The 25,619-nt window shown below is 39.0% G+C and overlaps 1 protein-coding gene across 4 annotated transcripts in view; it reads left to right on the top strand.

The window, feature by feature from the left end:
- LOC118821069 (limbin) overlaps positions 1 to 19,676 on the top strand; it is a 38,901-nt gene extending 19,225 nt beyond the window's left edge. For 3 of the 4 annotated variants that reach the window (XM_036589487.1, XM_036589489.1, XM_036589486.1), the window contains exons 12-22: positions 3,906 to 4,065; positions 5,874 to 6,035; positions 6,767 to 7,038; positions 7,399 to 7,615; positions 8,402 to 8,551; positions 11,523 to 11,738; positions 12,217 to 12,428; positions 14,722 to 14,809; positions 14,923 to 15,062; positions 15,596 to 15,700; positions 17,444 to 19,676. In XM_036589487.1, coding sequence (XP_036445380.1) covers positions 3,906 to 4,065; positions 5,874 to 6,035; positions 6,767 to 7,038; positions 7,399 to 7,615; positions 8,402 to 8,551; positions 11,523 to 11,738; positions 12,217 to 12,428; positions 14,722 to 14,809; positions 14,923 to 15,062; positions 15,596 to 15,700; positions 17,444 to 17,873 — 2,152 coding nt within the window. In that variant the 3' untranslated portion in view covers positions 17,874 to 19,676. The remainder of the gene's footprint in view (positions 1 to 3,905; positions 4,066 to 5,873; positions 6,036 to 6,766; positions 7,039 to 7,398; positions 7,616 to 8,401; positions 8,552 to 11,522; positions 11,739 to 12,216; positions 12,429 to 14,721; positions 14,810 to 14,922; positions 15,063 to 15,595; positions 15,701 to 17,443) is intronic. The other variant, XM_036589488.1, reaches the window with a different exon arrangement.
- The last annotated feature ends 5,943 nt before the right edge of the window (positions 19,677 to 25,619 follow it).

Here is a 25,619-nt window from a genome sequence, read left to right as displayed (position 1 = left end):
CAAAATGCTATTAATTGTGATGAATTACTTTAATCTTTTGAAAGTTCTAATTAAAACACGCAAATGGCTCAGTGTTTCCTCTACGATTTTTTTCATTAGCAGTGGTAGGCCAAATCCCTGCCCCACACAACTAAAACTGAGCTTAATAACAAAATAATAGCAAAATAAGGTCAACCAAACCTCCTCACAGTGTGCTAAGTTAGCCAGTTCACTAACTAGAGCTTGCTAAAACCCTCCGAATAGTACAGTCCACTGACGACTGTTTTACTTGGCACTTCAGCTCAAGTCGGCTTTGGTTTGTCTACTTCTTGTATCCATCATTTCAAATTAAAAAAGTCCTCTGCAGAGTTTGTAATTGCAACGTAATGACATTTCTTAAATATATTTAGCAGAAACACTGAACCTTTTGATGGAATCATCAAAGTTAAGCAACCAACATATGTTCTTTAGATAAATACAGCTGTTCGCAGAATGTACTTTTCCTCAGATTCTGAAAGTGCAAACATTTTCCTATCAGCTTCTCCCATCTCAGTCTCTCTACAAAGAGGAGAATTACACCCTGCAGCCATGCACCGTCACACGCTCTCTCTTTTATCTCTCTAAAGAGGGGGATGAGTTCCTCCATCTGGAGGCGAAGCGTCTCCATCCGCATGTGTATAAACGCATCAGATTTTTGCTCTTTTGTTATCAGCCCCCTGCCCTCCACTTTCTGAAAGGGATGGAGTTGTTTGTTAATGAGTATGAAGATGAAAGCTGCACCTCAGGGTTTTTTGATTAGTAGTCACTCTTTCACTGTTTTAACCAGTGGTGTTACAGTTCATTGATTTTCTTGGTGCATCAATTATAATTCCTTCCAAGACAACTGCATCAGTTGTAAAAAAAAAAAGTACAGAATCGTTTACATCAAAAATTGATTTTAGACTGCTACAAATCAAATGAATTGTGATTTATTAACTAAACAAAGTTGATTTAACAAGTATGTGTAAAACCTGGACAAATAATACATGAGAAAGTGTTCTCAAACTGCATAAGTGTCTCAGACACCATTCACAAGCTAACCATGCACGCAGATGATGAAGGAGGAGATTTAAAAAACACTGCAAAGACACTGCTGATCATAAATCAAACAACAGTTCTTGGTTGATTACATTTTATCAGGCTTTGAAAGGCCAGTGCTCCATATATGAATGGTGCTTGGCTAAATGTGCTGCTGTTCAACCGTGCCAGTTTGAGACTTTTTTTATTTAACTCCATGTTTTCACTTATAAACTCACCCACCAGTTACTGTTTTTTTCTTGGATAGCATGATGTCGTGGTGATGCATACCTTTGACCAAAACCGAAATTCAGGACAGATTTGGCCGAAAACAGAAACCCATAGTTTATATAATTTGATCTTCTATTTTTTTAAGGGGCGAGTGGGCAATTTTTACATTTTTTTTTTTCCCCCATAGTTTAGTTATTGCCAATTCCACCTCCCAGCTAGGTCCCCCCTATTACATGATGCCACGAAGCTGAGAGATTAAAGGCTAACACATGCTTCCCCCGAGGCATGTGAAGCCAGTGCATCTTTTTGATCTCCAGCAAACACAACATTACTAGACAGTTCAGTGCACTTGGAGAAGTATCCTGATAGCCAGTTCTGTTATGTCAACTTATGTTGGCTAGCATCATGCAAAGTGATGAGAGAAAGTTGTGCTCTCTTGGACTCCCAGCCACATCTCTCAGAGCGACAAGCAAAAAGGTTTAATACCAAGAGACTATTTCCATATTTCTAAAACGCATGTAAGCTAAAGACCATGTAGAACATAGTTGCAGCAGCCCATGTTTGTGTTTCACTGTTGATCTGCTGCCTGTCTGTGCTGACCATGTTTCTTATGTTCAGTACCACTCACATTATTAAAATGTCAGATTTTTACACTTCATTGTAGACCTATTTAGTCCTTAGTTTTTTTCTCTTTCTGATGAAATTGCATTGCCTCTCTTTGATATTGTAGAGATAATGGGAGAGAATGACAGTGGAAGCACTGCAATGAGCCAAACAAAGCTCTATATTTGACAATCAATACAGTGATTCAATGTTTGTAATGCAAGTCAAATGTGTACTAATACAACAATACCAGAACTAGAAAAGTCTTCATTTTTAAGGATCAAGCTTAATGCTTTTTTATGGTTTCTAATATGATCAATGTGTAGATAGTTCCAGTTTCCCAAATGTTCCCAGAATAAACTTTTCCTCATATTCCGAAAGTGCAGACATTTCCTATCAGCTTCTCCCATCTCAGTCTGTCTACAAAGAGGAGAATTACACCCTGCAGCCATGCACCATCACACGCTCTCCCTTTCACCTCTCTAAAGAGGGAGATGAGTTCCTCTGTCAAATGTGTAATAACACAATGATATCAGAACTAGACAAGTCTAGATTTTTAAGGATCAAGCTTAATGCTTTGCAGAGACAAATTTATTCTCTCATTTTCATTTGATTCGTCATGCAGCACAACTCTGATTCTGAACGATTTAATACATGACTTAATTACTGCAACTTTTAAAGAAACAGGAAATTATTAAGGTTCATGACTAAATCACAGAGAATGGCCCACAAATTTTATTTGTTTGTTTGTTTGTTTGCTTCTTTGTTTGTTTGTTTGAGAAAACTGAACATTTGCAGCAGAGATGTTACTCCAGGGTCAACAGTCAGAAACTTAGGTGAAATATCATGATGTGTCATAAGTGTTTCTTCAAAAATTCCCTGTGAGTGATGCTTTCATCTCTATCCAATTGCCATCTGATTAATGTCTGATTGATGTTAATCAAACACAATTTTAATAAGGCAGATTGGTGGTCTATCTATGAAAGATTACCATGGCAACAAGGCAGTTGGGTTGCTTGTTGGGTTTGGATCGAGTTAAACAGCTGCATCACAAACCAATTTCTGCATCAGGCACACATATGCTGGATACTATATGACCAAAAGTATGTTACTGAGTTTAGGTGATTCAGTTTTTCAGGGTTTGGGCTCAGCCCCTTCATTCCAGTGAAAGGTAATGTTAATGCTGCAGTATACAAAGACATTGTTTTCCATTTTGTAAGCATGACTATTCGGCTCTCGTCCTGGTTTTACTTCATTTGTGCATGCAGCAGTGAGTCGTCCTGTGAGTGACTCACCCTGGCATGCTGTTTTGCTATGGGAAAAATGCCACCAGGAATCAGTATTTTTCATTATTAATGTTGGTTTAATGTTCTTTTGACACAAGTTGATTTTCATGGATGAAAAGCAGATGCGATTTTAATGCACTGAAACTTTTGCTCAGATTTTTTATGAAATGCGAATAGGAAGAAGATGCAGAGGAAGAAGAAATGTGTTTATTGTGTAGTAACGGTGACAAAGTTATTAGTTTTCTTCTAGCCAGTGCGGTGCAGACACTGGATCACAGCCCATTCTGCTAAACAAAAACACAGACTCACAGATCAGACTCTAAGATGTAAACCTATAAGCATTAAAAGGAGTGGACAAACCATGAGCAACCATGACCTCTCATCTGCAATATAGTATAGGTGTTACTGTGTATGTTTTTTTTTTTTTTTACTTGAACCCCCCCACCTGCTGTAAATGGAAACTGTCTTAGATATACAGAAATTTGCTGTAAAACACTGATGGTTTTAATTAATGAAAATTACAATATTTACTGATAAATTTGCCCTGATTTGGTGATTTTTCTTATTGCTTATTATATAGCACCTTTGTAATACTAAGTGCTTTACAGATAAGCATGCAGTTATTACAAAATCCCAGAAGAACCAATAAGTTAAAGAGAACAATAATTGTAATAACATAGATATTTTGCTATAAATAGACATGCTTCATATTGTGTTATAATGGTAAACTTATAGTTTATGTGTTTGTAGGGAGGGTGGTCTCTCTGATCAGCAGTGTGCGGAGCAGTTGGAGATCGCTCAGTTGGAGCTGCTGCGCGTTAAACAGACTTTAGAGGAAACACTGAGCCGCGAGCGCAGAGCCATGCACTGTGACCTCATCAAAAGAAGAAGAACCCGGATATCCGAGATGGTGAGTGTTTCTCACACAGGATCTTATTTATCTTCTTGAGTCCATTACTTTAGTTAATCTAAACTCATGGGTCAATTAACACACACACACACACACACACAGCCCCAGACTTTTCCACCTCTAATTTTGTTAAAGTACTTCTACAGTCATCATTTAAAATACAAAAGAATGATAAATTGTTAAATATTGTTAAATTGTTATGTGTCCAAGAAACTACTAAAATAGCATAGGAGCATCCCTAAATCTCGACACTCATTAACAATGCAGAGATTTATGAATATGCAAGATTATGCAAACTATAAACACCACTTTGACTGCCCATTCCTAAACCCTACCCTTTCCTCCTAGTATCCTACAAGTGAGGAAGAGCAGAAACAAAACTCCTGTAACATGAGACTCACAAAACAGTTCCTGTCCTTCTTGTATGTTAAATGGCAAGTCAGCTTAAATCATACAAATGTCAATACCAAAAAAGTTGGGTCAGTATGAGAAGAATGACCATATGAGCATGACTCATTTTCTAAACGCTGCACCTTTATCCCACTACCCTGTATACAAACAAGAGGAGAAACACCTGCTGTAACTTTAATCATCAGAAAGATTCTGTCGTTCTGATTCTGAGAAAAACGACATCTAAAAATCAGCATCTGATGCTCCAAAATATGGATATATCTCACAGTATTAATGGTGCTTTCACAGATGTACCCCCCCATACCATGACAGACCCTGGCTTTTGAACTTTACGCTGGTAACAATCTGGATGTTGGCCAAGAGATCGCGGCATCCTTTTTTTCCATAAACAATCTGAAAGCCTGACTCATCAGACCACAAAACACCTTTCCTCTGTGTATCAGTCCATTTCAGGTGAGCTCGAGCCCAGAAGTCAAATCGTTGCTGGACGTTGTTGATGTATGGCTTCTGCTGTACACATTGCTGCCCTAACTTGCATTTGTTATGCAGCAGCGAACAGTGTTTAATAAATAACAGTTTGTCAAAGTATTCCCAAGCCCATGCAGTGATATCCGTCACAGAAGCATTTTTGGTTTTGGCCTTTACGCACAGAGATTCCTTTGGATTCTCTGAATCCTTTGATAATATTATGCCCCATAGAAGGTAAAATACCTAATATCCCTGCAAACGCTTATTGTGGCGAGCCTCGGCTCATCCATGCTCATAAAGGACTAGGCCTTTTCCGGGATGCTCTTTTCAGATCTATGTATGATTACATCAGCTTTTTGTACATTTCACAACACTCCTTGTCTTAAACAGCTTCTTTCCCAACTTTTTTGGAACGTGTTGCAGGCATCATTTCAGAATGAGTGCGTATCTACCCAAAACAATGAAGCTGGTATAATAAAACATGAAATATGTTCTCTTTGTAGTGCTTTTATTTAAATTCAGGTCAAAGTAGATTTACAAATCACCGCTTTCTGTTTTTAGTTGCATTTCACATACTGTCCTAACCTTCTCTTTGGAAAACTGAGCTGCTATGTAGCACCCCACAAACCACTTTTTCTGGATGTACTTTTCAAAGTATGTTAACACATTTGATGCAAACAGCATTCTATATAATCATAATAAGCCATCGAAAAAAAGAGTTAAAGATTTTTTTTAATGCAGCAGTCTTCACATATTTTTGGAGTAACCTAAATAATTTCTTTGAAGTTAAGAAATGGTTAATGTGTCCAGATACATTAAGGCCACTATATGTATTTGGTTGTTAATTATGTACTAATAAATGGGTGTTTTCTATAGAGAGATTGTTCTACTGTTTATTACTAAGGTTGTGTTTATTTGTGTATGTGTAGCTGTGTGAGCAGAAGCATGAGCAGCAGGAACTTGGAGGTGTTTGTGAGGGGCCAGTGGATCAGTATTTGTTGCGGTGGCAGACGCTCCTCTCTGCTCACAGCACACAGTTCTCAGAACTCATCACACACCTGGACCAGGAGGCAGTGGCGGAAATACGCAAGGTAGCCATGACCTAAAGAGCAAACAGCGTGGTGGTAACACATTTGCTCATTCATAAACAGAAGATTTTTGGCGTGTTTTACTGCTTTTTTGAGGCTTGGCGGCGCATTTCATTAGCGCTGACACAAAATAATAGCAAACAAACAGAAAGCTGGATTTACACAAACAGCCAACACCGCAGCACCTTCTGCTCACCATAGACACAACTTCTACACAGAGAAGATGACAAAACTAAGTTAAAATCAGACAGCTGGGATGTACAATGTTAAACCTACAAAGTTAAAGAAGTACAAGAACTTTAAAACTGATAATTATTGAAGCCAAAAACACCGGTTACTGCCACAGCGGGCAGTCCCAAATAAAGACGACATGAAAGTTAAATCAAACGTATTGTGTTGTGATGCAAAAATGACATTACATATCATGAAGTGTGCATACTTAAGACTTGTTTGTGTTTAAAATGTTGAAGTCTTTTTCATTTTTGACTATGACTATGAAATTATATCAAGTGCTGTTCCAGTCAGCATTTATGACTATACATATATGCACACACATAGACATACATGTATTTGTTTGTGTGTGTGTGTGTATATATATATATATATATATATATATATATATATATATATATATATATATAGTTTGGCACTCATTTGCTCAAATTATTTGACCCTGACAGAAGTGTCCTCTGTGTTGTGAACATCCTCTGGCTGACCCATGCTGTGTCCTGCAGGTGCTGCTCCGTGTTCTGCAGGAGGCTATAGTGGAGCTGAAGGCAGTGGGCAATGCAGTGTCTCAGTCTCTGCAGGCTTTGGGTGTCCCACGCTGGCTGCTGCAAAGGGGGGTGGGGGACGAGGCCGTGGCTGAAGCCCAGGAGAGACTGCGTGTGCGGGATAAAGAAGCGGCTGCGACCCTGCGAGTAGCGCGGAGCTCCATCCAACAGCGCAGACTGCAAGAGCTGCAGCAGCAGAGACAACTGAGAGAGAGACTGGCACAGTACTGCCGGTGCGTTCCTGCACCACCGTGCTATCTTCTGTGTGTATGTGTGTTGTGTATGTCCCTGATCATGTTAAGCATGATCCATCATATCATTTTACTAACCCACTTCCAAAAAAGTTGAGACAGGAGGTAAAATGCATATGTAAATATTTGTGTGGGTTTTAGAGAGTAATTTAATCAGGGAATTCCACTTATTTTTCAATATTTTTGCCTAATTCCAGATCAAATAGGGCTTTAGAAGTAAAGCAATGAGTAAAGAGATTACTTTTTTGCAGGAAGTAATCAATGAAATAATCCAATTATTGTAATTTGTTATGGATTTATTTTTTGTTGTGCATATGTTTGACCACATCCTTTCTCGTGCAGAAGTGTGTGTGCATCTCGGTGGGCTCTGTCGGAGACGGATCTGCTGCGTGTGAGGTTAGAGTGTGTAAAGTGTGTGTGTCGTCTTGATCGCTGTCTGGTGCTGCCGTGCGCTCTCTCACGGGCCAGACTGTGCACCACACTGACCCATACCATTGGCCAACATGCTCAGCCTGACCCCAGTGCTGAACCCCATGAACCCTCTCTTCTAGACACAAAGGTGACAATTTCTCTCCCTCTTTCTTTTCAGTTTAAAAACATTTCTTTTTATTCATGTGCACATGAAAAATGGGAACAAGAGACGTAGTAGTAGTGTAGTAGTTACAGGGGTTAAATTGGGCCGGCTATTCAATGTGGAACAACCACTATACAGCTTCACTTTGTCACTTTCCTTGCTAATGTTCAACGAGGATTTGTTTTTTGGTGCTTTTATGTGAATTTTTAAAAACAATAAATCTTATTCAGTCATTCCTGCTAGAGGTGTAGCAATTCACAAAATTCAAAATTTCAACTTGTATGATAGAGAAGATTATTAATTCGATACAATTTTCTAGGCATGCACTGATACCAATGCTAATTCTATTTAATCCAGGTACTCAATAGGTGCCCATAAATCCTAATATTTCTACAGTTATTTTAGTAAAAGCAGTGTTCTCAGTCACAAATAAAACCTGGTAAGCATCAATGAATGGCCTTTATATCCACACTGACCAGCCACTTCATAAAGTACACCTATCTCCAGCAGCACTGCTGTGTCTGATCCACTCATACTGACCCGATGCACACTAACACGCCACCACCATGTCAGTGTCACGGCAGTGGTGGTGGCCCTTCCTGGCAATTGAAGAATGGGGTAAAAGGGGGCTGTAATTGTAACTGTTAAAAAAAAATATACAAATATACACACAAACATATGCAGCATACATATAGGTGCATATTTGTAAGTATACTGCAGCTTCTCTTTCCTGGCAAAAATGTTGCTAAATGTTGTTTGTTTGCCTTTCAGCAGAAGGGCCTGAGCTCTAAAGAGCGCTCTCTGGAACGAGGAGTCTGTGCTGGAGATACAGGAAGTTTGCAGAGCTTCAGGAGGAGAATGGAAGAGAGGATTCACTTCCTCCAGCAGGAGAGAGAGAGGGAGAGCAGTGCAGAAGAGGAGGTGAGTGGAGGTTAACAAGGAAGGAAACACACAATATTTTTCTTAACAACAGGAACAAAGCTACTTTTAGTGTCCAGAGCGCTTAACGGGTTAATAACATTTCAAGTAAATTTGAAAAAAATGCAACAGTAAGTGATTTGCTTTTATTGTTAATGCTCATGGACACGTGTGGTGTATCTGAGGGTTTTTATGAACTGGTTACCAATGCGAAACACTGGAGCAGGAAAGAAAATAACGAAAAGTGTCTATTTTCCTCACTGATCTATTCTGTGAAAATTTACCAAAATTAAATAGTAACATTATTAACCACTTAAGGATGTTTAAAATAACATTCTTAGAAAATAAAGGTGCTTAAAAAGGTGTTTTGTATAGTTCCGTAGAAGAACCACTTTTGGTTTCCTAAAACAGTAGATTGTTCTTTAGAGAACCATTTTTGCAAATGATTATGTATGATTGTGAAGAATGTCTGTGTAATGTAAATGTTGTTATACATTATGTGAATGTTCTTCAAACATTTAGATCTTCCCACTGACAAATCCATTTTTCCTTAGAGACCCAAATGGGCAATATGACAATATTGGCAGTATGTGAAATGTTGAATGAAAATCTCTTGTATGTAGAGTTTTTGATGCAGTTTCTGCTGTGGCACTATAAGGGCATTGTGTCTCGGTGTCAAAATATAGTGATACATATATCATTAAAATATTTTTAAGTATTGTTTTATATTTTTGCTAAATCACCCAATTAAACACCTAGTTAATAAGGTCATAAACACTTTAAATCATTAATAAGCACTTACAACACATAAAAAGGGCACTAGTGACATGTTGCTTGCCAAAAAGCGACCCCATATTCTTTTATACTGTAAAACCTTAGATCTTGCTGGTTTCTCCATCAGTCAGCATCATACAGTCTCCTCTAAAAGTACTGGAATGACATGGACACTCTTTTTGTTTTTGTTGTTCAAAAGAACCCATGCAAGCCATGACACTACCTCCACTGTGCTTGACTGATGAGCTTGTGTGTTTTGAAACATGAGCAGATCCTTTCTTTCTCCACACTTTGGCCTTTCCATCACTTTGGTAGAGGTCAGTCTTCGTCCCATCAGTCCATAAAATGTCCAGAACTTTGGTGGCTCACTTGTGTCTTTCTTTGAGAATTCCATTTTAGCCTTCTGATTCTTACTGCTGATTAGTGTTTTGCATCTTGTGGTCGAGTGGCCTCTATATTTCTGCTTTCAAAGTCATGTTTGAATGGTGGATTGTGATAACTTCACCTTTGCCCTGTGGATGTTGTTGGTCACTGACTGTTTTTGGGTTTTTCTTCACGATGTTTCTTTCATCAACTGCTGTTGTTGTGTTTGGCCAACCTGATAGATGTCTGGTTGTTACTTCTTTGACTTCCTTTTCTTCAAAGACAGCTCTCTGTTCTTGCTTTATCTTTTTTAACAAATGCAGAACCCCAGGGCTCAAACCAAGAGTAGACATTTAGAGATATTCATTGTTTAAACAGTTAATCTAACCGGACACACCTGGGAAACAAAAAATACATTTCAGTCACATGTTCCATATTTTTGCTTATTTTAAAAGTGGGTGAGTTCTAACAAAATGCCAAACTAACAATATGTCGAACTAAAAGCTGAAATTCTGATCTATCATCTCATATTCACCTTTTAATCTCAAACCCAAATGTCTTCAGTGTACAGCAAAAACAAAAGTTTGTATTTTTTCCTATATATTAAGCTCAAAGTAAACAGTATTGTGCACTAAAGCTTGTTCCCTGTAGTGAATGTGCTAACTCAACAAAACATTTGGCTGGGGGTGCTCAAATTTGCATACTGCTGTATATAAATGCTTGCACAAACACACAAAACACATGCTAAGTGCTGCATTCAGACCAACACACAACGGCACAATCACAGCACACATGCACAGATGCACACTCGCAGCGGCACGTCTGTCGACACTTAAAAGCTTTGGAATGCAGACTAAGCTGAGGCTTCTGTGACTGGAGGTTTTTCTTATAAAGCACACAATCACACACAGCTCTCTCTATATGTATCCTCAGGCAGAGAAAAGCATAGGTTCTGCTTCAGATACTAGCAAAAGGAAACCCTCACCCACACATATCCATTATGTCTATTAGCAACTGTGCCTTTTCTGCATTCTAACAGTGGAGCGGATGGATGGTTGAATGGATTTAGTGGTGAAAAACTTATGATTTTTTTTTTTTGTAAAAATGAAAGAATTACTAAGTCAGGAGCAAAAATATGCTAAAACGTTATAATAATAAAAAAGGTCTCTCTCAGGTCTGGAGGCCTCATAGTTATGGTGTAGTGTAATACATAGCCAGCCCAGGCAGCTTCTTTACTGCAATATAGCCCAAGAAGCCCCATAGCCCAAAAAGAATTCTTAGCTACAGGGGAAGGTCCCAGTCAGCGTGGGAGGCCTCTTAGCTGCAGTGTAGCGTATCTCCAGGGGCTAGCCCAGACAGCTTCATAGTTGCGGTGTATGGCAGCTGAAGCTGCCGGCCTGGGAAGCCTCATAGCCCCAAAAGAATCCTTAGCTGTAGGGGGAACGTCCTGATCAGCTTGGTAGGCCTTGTAGCTCAAGCGAATAGTGTGATGTAGCATCAGAAGAAAATGGTTTGTGTTTTATGATTTATTTATTTCAATTCTCTGAACATCTAGCATCAAATAGCTCAACTTTATAGGCGTTGCAACACAGCACAGCTGGTAATACAGAAAGTTTCTGTTCTGTTTGCTTTCGTTTTTACACTAGTAAAATAGATTTGAAGATTAAAATTCTGCTTCATGTGCAAGAGACCAGAGATGCTGGGACCTGTTCAAAGCTAAGTGTACAGTTGCTGTAATGTAACAAAAACATGAAATGGGCAAATGTTGAATTTGCATCTTGATATGATGTGATGTGACGTGATGTGAAGTGACGTGATGTCTCTTTCTGTCCTTTAGGGGTTTGTGTGTGAGGATGTGGAGCAGCAGGTATTTATGTGTGAACAGAGTGTGGCGGGGGAGCTTGCGGCTCTGCAGTGGGAGAGAACAGAGAGGATAAGCAGGGTGCTGGAAACCCATTCTGCACTGCTGTCCCTACAGACACTCCTACTACAGCACCTCCGACACACACCCACAACACAAGAGCTTTCACACGCCATACACACACACAGCCTGGTGAGTTCACATGAATACACACATACATACATGTGAGTGCATAAACACCACATACATACAGCCAAATGAGTGCATACACACACACAGGCACTTACACTCGATGTTGATGTGTGCGTCCAGCAGCATAAACCTCCATTCCAGATAGGTCGATAGATAAATTACACTAAGAAAAACTGGAAAAGTGCATTTCCTGAAGACATTGCAGAGTGACTGCACAGCTTAAGCAATGCTCAGGTGGTCACAAGGGTGATTCCAGGCAGTTACTGTAGTGTTTTAGGTGGTTATAAGGGTGTTGCTATGTGCTTTCAGTGGTATTCCAGGTGGTTGATAGGGTGTTGTTAAACAGTTTAACCAGTATCTCTGGTGGTTGCTGAGTGTACATGTATCATGTTAAAGTTCTTAATTCATAACTAGGAATGACTAATCAATATCCAGAATTCCTTGCGTTTTCAACACACTGCAGTTTCTCTCTATCTAGGCTTTAGAGGAGGCAGAGCTTCAGCTACAGAAGGAGGAGTCAGAGTGGGAGGAGTTAGCGTTTGGACATGGCTCTGATAAAGTGCTGGCTGATGCTGCTGATGATGAGCTTGATGAAGAGATATTCAGTATGGATAAAGACTACAGAATGGCTGCAAACCTGCAGGAGGCACTCTGCAGGAGACAGGAGCTCACACACATTCTCACTGAAAGGTCAGATCTCACACATGCGCGCACACACACACACACACACACACACACACACACACACACAGAGATCATTCTTAATCCTGCAGTGGGCTGTTATCCACTGTCTGTGTCTTTGAGTGACTGTTTTTTTTTTTTGTTACAGTTACTACTCAGTGAATCCATTTCTTTTTCCACTTTGTCTTCTTCTTGCATTCTCTGTGTTATATAACAAAAAGCACATCAGACTTGATGAAGGTTTCAATACATTAAACCCGTAAAAATCACCTTGGTGTGAAAAGACCTCACTAACTTTTAAACTACAGTCATGCACAAAAAATTCTTAATGCCACCAGGCCAGCATGACACTATCACAAAGCAATGAGTTACCCTGTGTGCCACAGCCTGACTCACCCTTTATCTTGTGTGTAAATAAAGTGAAACCAATATTAATTTTTTTTGGTAAAGGATTAGAGGGTAGTATGCTGATGCATTCAATATGGAAAGAATGTAAAACTATAAATTCTACTTGTTGGCATGAAATACACAGAGGAATTGCAAGAGGGTAGCAGGATAATGTTAGCACACTGGTATGAGCGCCAAGCCTGAAAATTAAACAAAGAAGTCCTACACAAACACAAGCATCCCGAGTAACAAACAGCGTTATGTCTAAAATAATGTGGAGTCAACAGAGTAAAAGAGTCAATTCCAAGCATTTCAACTCTTAGAGTTGTTAGCCAAGAGTCAACTTTGACTTCCGGACACATGGAAGTTGAAGAATCGTCTCTCTTGGAGTCAACTCACCATTAGTACTGTATTTGAAATATTTGATTACTATAATGAATAGTTCTCTTTTTTTTTCTCATGAATTCCTGGGTTGTATGTAGAAGCTCAGTCTTGTATATCATGTGAAGTTATGAGCTTAAACCTATCAGGGTTCAATATGCTGTAGCATGCTAATGAGAGGATTACGACATGGTGTCAGGAAACATGCTTACAGCTACAGAACATACCCGCACTAACATAATTTATTGTTGATGTTTAGACTATGCAGCTATTATCTTAGGTAGATAAATGATGTCGAAATTTAAAGTTATGACGCTATCAAATTTACATTCCACATCTAATAAACTGTCAAATATGGCGTGTAGAGCTGTTCCCATAGCTGCAACTTTACCAAACATTTTTTGTGTGTGGAGTTGTTAGGTTAAGATACCTTTGCTTCGATATGATTTTTAGCACTAAAAGCTAGGGTTAGCTTAGCAAGAAGGCGTAAACAGCTTTACATACAGCCATGCAGGTTCATTCTGGCTCAGAGCAGATAAACCTGTGCTTGTTTGAATGAAGCTGTTGGTTTAAGATACATTTCAATATACTTGTTAGCACCAGAAGCTAGCATTAGCTTAGCAAGAAGGCCTAAAGAGCTTTACACACTACCACGTGTGTTTGATCTAGCTTGTTGAAGCATCACTGATGCAAGTTCTAAGGAAAAACACTCAAATCTGAGTGAGTAAACATTTGTTTTGGAGCTGTTAGCTTAAGCTATGTTTGCGTCAAAATCCTTATTAGCACTAGAAGCTAGCATTAGCTTTGTGAGAAGGCCTAAAAAGCTTTATATACAACCATGCAGGTTCATTGTTGCTCACTGAAGCTTCGCTGACGCAAGTTTAAAGAGTAAAGACTAAAATCTGAACATATAAACCTGTATTCTTGTATGTGGAGATTACCACATTAGTGAAGCAAGTTTAGAGACTGAAGACTCAAATCCGAGCAGATAAACCTGTGTTCTTGTGTGTGAAGATGTCAGCTTAAGCTACTTCTAATTCATGTCCTAATTAACACCAGTGGCTAACATTAGCTTAGCCAGAAGGCTAAACCACCAGCATTTAGGCTCACTGACACAAGTTTAGAGAATAAAGACTGTGAGCAAGTTAAATCCAGTGACTGGTGCCAGAATGACAGAAAGACAAAATATTTCTGATTATTAAAGCTATAGTGGGAACTTTGTTTCTGCTCTGTCTCATCTTTTCAAATGTATGTGGAAGGGGAGGGGTTTAGAAACAGGGTGGCAAAGGAGTATTTGTGATTTGCACAACCTGCGTATTCAAAGCTCTTCATGTTTTTAAACATTATTGAGGTTTAGGGACGCTTCTATGCTATTTTTCGTATTTTCTTGGCCATAATGTTTTTTTCCGTAATTGACATCATCAGTGACTAATCGACTTTACGATTTGTTGCTGTTCTACTGGACAGCTAAAATTTCCACTTGCGCAAACACACAGACACACACTTGTATCTCTGTAATGGTGTGTGTGTGCAGGTTGAGGGAGGCGGGGAGGAGGCGGCAGGTGATGGAGGATCTGAGGGATCAGCTGGAGTTGAAACGGCTTTACACACTCTGTGACCAGGTGACCCCACCATCGTGTGCGTGTGTTTCTGTGTGCTCACATAAGGTCTGGTTCTGCAGGATGGGTGAAGTTTAGTGGTTTGTGTTTGTGTGTATGTATGTGTGTGTCTGTAGGATTTGGTGTTATCTGCGGCGCTGGTGAAGCTCAGTGGTGTATCGGTCATGTGTCTCCAGGAGCTTCTGCGCCTTCTGCTGCCTTCACTACCTGAAGGAGAACTACAGTCACTTACAGACGCACTTAGTCCTAAAGCAGGGTAATGTCCACACACCTATGTGCACACTCTGAAGCAGACACTTATACTGTAACTTACTCACAGTTGTATGCAACACCTTGAGTCAGATTACATGTTGTGTTGGTCTTCTAAGTGAAAATAAGTTAATGCATCCTCTAAAGGGAACAAAGTTTTAGTGCAAAATTTATATTTTTTTTGCTATTCGGAAAATAAAAAAAACATAAAGTACAAATTGGTGCCATAACTTTTGCATAGGCCACATTTGCTGTACATGAATTGAATCAAAAAAAGACTGATGTGCTTTAGAACTTAGAAAACAAAACTAAAATGACTGGATGTCACTGAAGAGCAGATAAGTTTGCTCTAACCTGTAGAGAAAGTTATTCTAATCTGTGTCTACTGCTGGTAAAAAATGCTGTTTTTTTATGTGACTTGCTTTTGGCTGCACTTCTTAGAGGGCTTAACCTGCACTTCTGGAATACTGCTTTGGAATGGTGTCAATTGTAGAAAGTGTTTTATAATAAAAGTGATTTGAGCTGAATTGTGTGATGCAGGAAAACACCCGGACCCTGCAGAGAACTGGTGGACAGACTGAGGAATGACATAATCAGCAAAAACCTGTCAACCTGCAACCTGCTCACAGACAGAGAAAGGGACAGGTCAGTCCAGCAAATCAGAGAGACAAGTTTGAGATGGTCATGAAACAGAATAACAATTCAATAACGGTCCAATCTTGTGAAACTTTAATGATGAAGTGGCAACCCTCCATCTTCTACAAGACAAAGGGTTGGGAGGTTACTTTAAACATGTATTCCGGGGCTCCCAAGTGGCGCAACCGTCTAAGCGTTGGCCCTATCATCAGGACATCGCGAGTTTGATCCCTGGTGATGCTACAGCCATCCATAGCCAGGAGTCCAAGAGAGCACAATTGGCCTCGCGCTCTCTGGGTGGGTGGATGGCTGCCTTTCTCCCCCCATCACTCACTCAACGCGATGCTAGTCAGCGCAGGCGTCTGTTAGCTCTCTTCAGCAAGTGAGCAATAATATTATTTATAGTTAGTCGAATTGTCGAATTTTATAAGAATAAAATCAAATCCACACAACTTATGTGACATATTTATCGTTCAGAATGGTGAATTTCAGTGAAAGGTGAATGTTTGCATCTACATGATTTAAATACCATCGTGCTAGTAATCACCTCATTTTTATGATGTACCTGCAGTCTGATTACTGTATTTTTTACTGTAACTATACCAGAATATCCTGACTTTTGTATCCTGATCATGTCACACCATCATGTGTATTCCATTACTGCCCAACCCTAACAAAACATACAAACACACAGTAATACTTATATATACTACCTGGTAACTTCCATGTGTTTCTGTAATAAATAGTAGCACCTTCTTTACCAACAGTAACTTAGCTACAGCCATTTTCTTATAAAAACATAAATACTACTTGGATGGAAGTGGAAAATAATAAAAAGTAAAAGAAATAAATAAATAATAACTTTGCTTAAAACCATAAAGGTATACTTTGATAAAAAAAAAATATTTCAAGTGTGCTCAGTCAGCTGATATGTGTTTGGTTTGAAATGTGCTTGTTTATTTTTATTTTTGCACTAACACTAACTAGGCTAATAAGTTAGTGTTAGTGCAAATGTAGCTAATATGTAACTGAAGCTGGTACATTGCAGATTATGCAAACTGCATTACTAAATCATCTCACACTAATACCTATAAAAATAATCAAAATGCAGGTTTCAAGATAGTTTTCTACTGGTTTTAGCTAAGCAATGTACTTTTGACTGTTATTACAAATACATAAATACAGCAAACAGTACTACTATTACTGGGGGAGCTTCAAGACTGGAGAATTATAGAAGGTAATACACTCTGGAATTATTACTTAGTAGACTTGTAAAAACTACAGATGTTGCAGGTTTGTACTGGATTAAAATCACATATCTTGCCAGAAATCACTCAAATTACAGCACCTCCCCATGTAAAACTAATCCAGCTCAAATAGGGCTCTTAAGTGTGAGGAAACCCACATCAGCATTAATGTCATACATGTAAAACAGGAAACTAAATAGTTTATAACCTAATGATAATGCTTAGTTTTATTTAATATTTTTTATGTAATTAATTTATTATTAAAAAAGATAGCAAAAATGGTAGCAACAACAGGGGGCCCCAGCTTTCAAATCCAAAGATGCAATTAGGATTGCTTTTTTTTTTTCAGTAGGCAAACTATAAAATCTTAAATTGTCGCACTTGTAGCAAAAACCTGTATAGGTTTATGTCAGTTGTCAGGAATGGCTTACGTAGGTGTTGTATAGCCTAATTAATGCTGTCCTTCAGTAAAGTGCTATTTTTCATATTGCATTTTGCCCCTCAGACTTCTGAAGAAGAAGCAGAACCTTCTTGAAAAGCTGTTCTCCAGCTCTCCTGCAGGACCTTCTAAAGGCAAACTGAAGGTTTCAGAGCAAGAGAGCGAACATCAACCAAAAATCTCTACAGCACAGCAGCCAGCAACCAGCCAGCCAGTCTTCACATCTGTTAATGTAGATAAGGAATCTGCCATTGGTCCAAGGCCAGGGATGGGAGGGACCAGAAAGGACGGAGTGTGGCCAACGGACTCCACCTGTGGTGATGAGGCAGGTGTGGCCATCGAGAGTCTGGTGTCTGGAGAGAGACTGTTTATTTTCCGTAGCCCTCCACCAGCAAACCAAGAGCCCACCTCACACACTTCAGCCCACGGCCGCAGGAAGAAAAGAAGCTTCCTCAACTTTAAAAAGGGAACAGTGGCTCCTCAAGAGCAAACATGAAGGACACAGGGAAAGAGACTGATTTGTGATGTGATATGAATATGAATGACAGATTCAATACAGCAAATGTATTATTATAAGCAAGACCAGAGGCAAGACTTCATCCTTGCGATGGCTCTCTCTGACCAAGTTTTTTTAAGTGAACCAAAAGTCCTGTAGCTGCTTGCAAAAAACATCTTAAATATTTGATCTATTTAATCCCAATTTTTTTCCCCACCTTTTGAGAGTATATGAAGTTTAGTCCTTAGATAGTCTCATGACACAAACCATATCCTTTTTAAGAAATTGCTTTGAAGGCCACCCTTTGTTTATTTAATTTCAAATCAAAACTGCCATTAAGTGCAAGCTATTAAAGTTTAAATATCAGGACAAAGCAGAAGCCTCAACAACAAAATGAATATTTTTTTTCAGTATTTAATGTGTCTACCTTTTGCCAGTGGAAGGATGGACAAAACCTATGTTTTTTTTTTCAGATCTGAAGCAAGAGTGGAGCTTGATTTTCTCCTCTCTCTCAAAGATAAAAGCTTTAAGTACTGTTTATTGGATGCTGACAGTGTTGGTGGTCTACCAGGTCTTTCAGGTGGTTGTTAGGAGTCCCATATCTCCTGAAAATGATTAACTTGTACTTAATGGCTGTTTTGACTGGAAGTAAAATAAGGCTTGTCTCTTTTCCACAGTACTGTTGATGGTGGGTGTTTTTTCAATCTTAAATAAAGTTTTGGAATTTCCTCAGAAATATGTTCTTTAGAATTTTTAGAATTTTAGATGCACACATAATCAGAAATTTGCAAGGCAGCTAAGGTGTGTATGGACAGTTGCTTGTGATCTAGAACAAATCTTCCAACATCAGTACCTGAGCTCACTAATGCTCTTTTGGCTGAATGCAGTCAAATCCTTCAGGCAGTGTTCCAACATCTAGTGTAAAGACTTCCCAGAGGAATGGAGGCTGTTACTGCAGCAAAGAGGGACAAACTCCTTATTAATACTCTTGATTTCAGAAGAAACGTTGAATGAGCAGGTGTCCGTAGACTTGTGGATTTACATACTGTTTTAATAAAACAAAGGTGCCACAAAGGTTCTTTGAGTGATGCCATAGACGGACCGACTTACGTTCCCTAAAGAACCATGTTTAAAAAAGAGATTTGAAAGTGTGAAGAATCTGTTAAAGGCTTCATGCATTATAAAGGTTCTGTAAACATTCTGGAAACTTTAAAAGATTCTTCACATTCACACATCTCATTTACAAAATGGTTCTAAAGTACCATCCACTGGAAGACTCAAAAGCATCACTCAAAGGACCTCTTCTGGCACCTTGACTGTAGTGCAAACAACTGTCTAAATAAATAAAAATATAAATGCAATTAATTCTAGTCATGATTTTTGAGGTTTGGAGGTTGGAGGTTGTTTCAGATATCTGAAATTTTGTAGGGAGGACAAAGTAGGAGGCTGGCGATCTATAAATAAATTTGGAGAAAACTTCCTTTGTATTAGGTGCTGTCATTTGGGCCTGAGATTTTAATGAGATCCCATAAGACCTAATTCACCCATGACCTCTTTAATTAAGCTGGAATCTAAAGAAAAGACTGAAAGGAAAACGGTTTCAAACACACAGGACACGTACTAAAAATAATAGTGTGTGCAAACCTTATAAAAAACTACAAGAAACGTCTGACTGCTGTGCTTGCCAACAAGGGTTTTGCCACCAAGTATTAAATGATGTTTTACTAGGGGGTCAAATACTTATTTCCTTCAATGAAATTCAAAGTAATTTTTATTTCTCATTTCATGTAATTTTCTCAGTTTTTCTTTTGATATTCTATGTGTCACTGTTAAAATAAAGCTGGCATAAAATTATGAGACGTTTCATTTATTTTTTTGTATTAAAACTTTTAAAGTCAGTGGGGGATCAAATACTTATTTCCTCCACTGTATGTAAATAGTTTATAGTGCCATTTCATGATCAGATACTAACACTTTTTTACTTTTGTTTGTGCAGTTGCTCATGTGTGAAAGGCAGTTACCACCACAATTCAACACCCAGCTAAATATTAGGCCCTTCATGAGTGTGAAGAAAAACTAGAAGTTTATCATTAGTTCTTTCTGGTGCTTATTTAACCCGTGAAAGTCAGTGTGAATTGACGTATTTCCAAGTAAAACGTTATTGGGGGCTCCCTGAGGTAGCAGGGAGTAAATTCATTGAATTCATCAAATTTTATTAAAGAATTTTGTCTTTTAAATTATATACAATGCAGAAAAGTAGTAGTTATGTTCAAATTAGGACATTGGGTCAACAGTTTTTTTTTTTTTTCTGAAATCTGGTCATTTTGTTGTTTTCATTGCTTACTTTTATTCAATTATAATGAGATATTCAGCTAGTGATTTTAGAATGCGGCACAACAGTACTGCAAGTAACACTAGCCAAGTTCCTGTCAGCATTTCAAACCGCCCACCTGCTTGGAATAAATTTGACTTCTTGTGTTTGTATTATTCTGGCCAACTTTTTTTTCTGCTTTTGCCACTGCAGTCCATCATCTTGTAATGTAGAAAAATGACTACATCTTTCAGCAATTTTAAAAATCACTAAATGATCACTGATGATGATGAATATGTAGTGAAGGTGTCCCATAATTGTATGAAAAAAGTTGTTTTAAGCTTCAACAAAGACCTTTAATAAAATCAGTCTGTATATTTCTATTTGGAACATCCTACCGAATTAGTTCATACTGCAGTCACACAGTAAATAAAAGTACAAACACTACTTTACAATATGGCTACCTCTATAAAGAATTTGTTAATAAGCAGTCAACAAAAAGAGGAACAGTGACCCATGCTTGTCAAATAATGAGCTCACATTCATCTATACCAGGGGTCTTTAATTAAAATTCAATAAGGTCCAGTTCAAGAAAATATCCTCAAGCAAAGGTCCGGAACATCATAATGTCTAACTTACATCATGATTCAGTGCCATATACTGTATACTGAAGTAGCCTAGTAGGTATATCAACATCTTAGGTAGTCAACAACTAAATGTCAGATCAAATAAAGTACAATCTAGTAATATTTCAACAACATTTATTGTCAGTTTTCTATTTTAGAGCACGCCTTGTGAAATAACATCCTTCTGACTCACTTTCTTCGCCGACTGCTGTTTCTCACCTCGTCCCTCCCCTGTGTGTGCGTCAGTCACTCGAGTCTCAGTCTCATCGTAAAGCACAGGTCTGATTGGCTGAGTAGCGTCACGTGTGATATTTATAATTCATGCGATTGGTCTGTGAGAAATTAAATAATTCTCCATAGTTATCAATTATAGGTCCAGGTCCGCATAGGACAGCGTCTGGGTCCAGACTTGGACCGCAGTCCGCCTATTAGTGACCTCTGATCATACTGTTAAACCTCAGATCTTGCTGGTTACTTGTCTTACTTTGTCTTCTCCATCAGTCTGCATTAAACCGGTCAGATTCATCAGATATTTGTTATTAAGTTACGCCCATTCAACCAACAACAGGTTGTTTATTCATCAGATCATGATAATTTGGCCTACATTTAACATATGAAATGACTAAATTCACATCCTTAAGGTTTTAGTAATATTGTTTACCTTCACATTCTCTGCATGCTATCTGCCATCATCCTCATGATTGTGACAAATATTGATATAATTCTGCCAGGTGGTAATGTACACTGCAAATGTAGGTGGTGTTACTGTGGTCCTTGGGGCTGGGTGGCATCTTCTTTAGGACAGCATTCCAGTGGAGGCATTAATGGTACCCTTCCTTTGCTGTTTTATTGCTCACTTATTCTCAGACATCTGTGCTCTGCCTGAACCATCCTTGATATCTGTTCTAAATGTTATTACTCTGCTCCCAGACCATCATATGGATTTCTATTTTGCACCTGCTGAATCACAGATTTGAGGTTTTTCTGAGTGGTTTGATATTTCTCAAATGACATGGCGTGTGGTAATGTGTTTCTAACATGTATAACCACCAAATAAGTCTTATTATAAAGTGTAAAACAAACTGGCATTTGTTAATGAGTTACTAACACTTATAACCACCAAAAAGGAGCTTTATTGTAAAATGTAGTAATGAGTTACTTATACTTAAAAGACTCATGAAGAAGAAGATAAGTAGCCAGTAAAATCAGAGGTTTAGGAGTGTGGATGAATGTGGGCTCATTATTTGGCAAGCAAAAGATCACTGTTGCCCTTCTTATGTGTTGAAACTGACTTTAATGCAAGCCATTCTTAGGTTATTGAAATGTGTAATAAAGCTTTGGGCCCACCATTTCTGGGGAATGGACAATCTATGACAGATCTACTTTTTATGGCTTTTCTGGTCCTCTGAGAGCTTTCAGCAGACAGAGGGTTGTGGCCCCATTTGGGGCAAGGCTGAGCCAGTGCTTTGGACACTATGTTGTTTGTGCCAGCCAGCAAAGATGATGACATCCAAGGGATGCAGGCCGAGATTCAGATGGCTAGGGTGGCCATCAGTTGTGGAAATGCTGGAAATATCGGAAGAGGTGACCTGGGTCAAGCTATTTCGGCCAAGAGAGAAAGCATTCAGACCAGGGTACAGTCCAAGCTGGAGGATGGTGGGGAGGATGATCTGTCATTTTGAGGCTCATCATTGAGGCTGAGATCCAGAGGAGTGTCAGTAGTTTCAGGAATCGCCCCCTCACTCAGGCCTGCGGTGCCTGGCTGAGGGGCCTGGCTTTGCGATGTCAAGGCTGAATTAGTTCTGGGCTTGGAAGCAGAGCTCCTTTTAGCCTTGATCTGCAAAATATGACTTAAGTGGATCAGGAGCTTAAGTGCCCTCGGCAGAAGCAGATGTTCTGGAACACTTCTTACTGGAAAAGTAAGAAGACAAAGGCCCTTTTGCATGCTTGATAGGTATTCAGCTGCCAGAGATCATCAGTTTTGGTCCTGGATGTCCAGAGTCCAGCACAGTTTGGTGACTTCCAGCTTTAAGTAGCAGACCTTCTGAAACCCGTAGAAGTTAAGCTGGCATATGATACTCTTCATAACTATGGTGTTGAAGATGTTTGACTCTCCCTGTCTGCTAAGAATTTCACTCATGAAAAGCTTGTTGTCAGTGATGATGCAGGTTCCTTGCTGGTCCCATCTGATCAACCTATAGATCTTGTTCTCCATGATGAGCCACAACTTCTGTAGAAAGGTCAGTGTGGAGACATTTACCTGCACACCAGTCATCCTGCTATTGCAGAGTGAGACGTGGCCCTGGGTCAGAAGGGAAGGTTGCTGGGTAGTTAAGCTATCTGGCTAGCCTAATGGTAAGCCTGAGTATTCATTTAATGCCCTTTTTTCACTGTCAAAATTTGGCTTGGAACAATTTCTTGCAACATTTTTTTTCATACATTTAAAGTAACAAAGTTATGGAACTGGAGCTTTGGCTTATTTGCAGCTGCCTTCCTAACTAGCACACTTAGACCCTTTAAACACACACACACACACACATATTCTAAACTCGGTCACAGGGGTAGCCTATCCCAGCTGTCATTGGGTTGAAGGCAGGATTAGACCTTTACAGTTCGAGGAAAGTCATGCCCAATGTTTCCAGCAGTACATTTAATAATAAGAGCAGAACCAAAGTTCCGTTTTTGATCTATTAGCTTTAGTGCCACATTAAGTTAGCCAGCAAATTTACAGTCCAGGGAACATCATCCAGTCTTAATCAGGGAACATTATGTTGACCGGGGATTTTACTATTTCTTGATGTTATATTAGACATTCAATTGAGGTAACAATTGAGGTATATATATGAAAACAGAGCTGGATTGAGACTTGTTTTCAAACCGGAGTTACATGATGCAAATCAACCCACCCCAAACTGTAACTGTATTTCTGCTGCTACTTACACACAAACACACATACACAGCATTACCTTCGTCTAAAATAACTTCTTCTAAAATCTGTGCATTTTTCTGTTCATTTCTTTCTCTAATTTATTGTTTATATGCTACACTGAGATAACCGCAGTGGCTAGTGGTAGAACGAAAACTAGCAAAAGTTTTTATCTTAAATGTTACATAATCGTGACAGTCACAATCATCTTGGTATTTTGCAGTTTTTGCCTCTGATGTCCATGATTCACATCTGAAAACTGCTACATCGGAAATGGAAAAAAAAAAGAACTCTGTCTGCTGTATTAGTCCATACCAGATTCGGTACACCATTCTCTTAAGGCTGATGTTAATTTCTTTCCCGAATTTATGTTCCACCTTAATAGTGTAGCAGTTTCAAACTAGATATCAGAATGTAACTCCATCATTTAAGGTGGAACTGGAAGTGAAAATAAGAGCTGTGGCTGTTTGACTTGAGGAACATCATCCAGTATTGACCTGGAGACATCAAATCGCTGTGTGAACCCAGATATTGTATTCTATTGTGTTAACATGATAGCAGCACATTAAATAATAGCAGTTGTAGAAAAGTAGATTTATGAAAATTTATGTACAAGCAAACTTCCTACTTACTGTCTTAAGCCTTCTGCTTAGTCTCACAGTATGAACTTCTTTTCACTGTATCTATAGTTTAGTTTCAAAATAAAGGTTTGGTTAAAAAGCTTTGAACTCCTGGCAAGCTGCTTAGCTTCATAGATCAGTGAAGCCTAAGGGTTCCCATCACCATAGAGCCTTGGGTTGAGGCTGGCTTCCAGTATTGGCCCTTTAATGTATCCCACTACTTTAAAAGGACTCAATAGAGGCAGAATTCTTAAAGTTTTTCATTTTGAATCAAAGATATTTTTATTTCAAAGTAAAGGTCAGGTTTCTAACCTGATTGCAATTTCTAATGTCAGTTAGTTTTCAATACAAGCCCTGACCGAGCCCCACATTCCTTAATCTCTGACATGAGACCATTCCAAGGGTTCTCATAGATTTCTATACTTTGGCTGAAGCTGGAAGCCAATACAGGTCTTGTAAAGTAATTCAGTAGGATATATAACCCAGCACATGTTGATTTCTTATTTGCTGTCTGAGTCCTTCTGCTTAGTCCCACAGTATGCACTTCACTGTGTCCATAGTTTAGTTTCAAAACAAAGGTTTGGTTGAAAAGCTTAGAATTTCTGGCAAGGCAGCATGGTCTCCCATTCAATCACTGACCTGGACCAGCCTTGCTTAGCTTTATAGACAAGTGAAACCTAAGAGTCCCAAGCCCCATAGAGCCACTGGTTGAGAATGCCTTCCAGTATTGGCCCTTTAAAGTACCCCACCACACTATTAGGACGTAATACAAGCAGACATTTTTTTCTTTAAGTTCTTCATTTTGAATCAAAGATATTTTTATTTCAAAGTAAAGGTTAGGTTTCTAACCTGATTGCAACATCTAATGTCAGTTAGTTTTCAATACAAGCCCTGACCAAGCCCCACATTCCTTAGCTTCTGACATGAGACCAGACCAAGGGTTCTCATAGATTTCTATACACTGGCTGAAGCTGGAAGCCAATACAGGTCTTGTAAAGTAATTCAGTAGAATATATAACCAAGCACCTGTAGACTTCCTACTTGCTGTCTGAGGCCTTCTGCTTTTTCCCAGAGTATGACCTTCACTATATCCATGGTTTAGTTTCAAAAGAAAGGTTTGGTTGCAAAACTTTGAATTCCTGGCAAGGCAGCATGGTATCCCATCCAGCAACTAACCTGGACCAGCCTTGCTTAGCTTCCTAGACCAGTCAAGCCTAAGGGTTCCCAGTCCCATAGTGGCACTGCTTAAGGACTGTTTCCAGT

This window comes from Colossoma macropomum, unplaced genomic scaffold, assembly GCF_904425465.1.
Source record: "Colossoma macropomum unplaced genomic scaffold, Colossoma_macropomum, whole genome shotgun sequence".
Classification (NCBI taxonomy): domain Eukaryota; kingdom Metazoa; phylum Chordata; class Actinopteri; order Characiformes; family Serrasalmidae; genus Colossoma; species Colossoma macropomum.
This window is presented reverse-complemented; position numbering and strand designations above follow the sequence as displayed.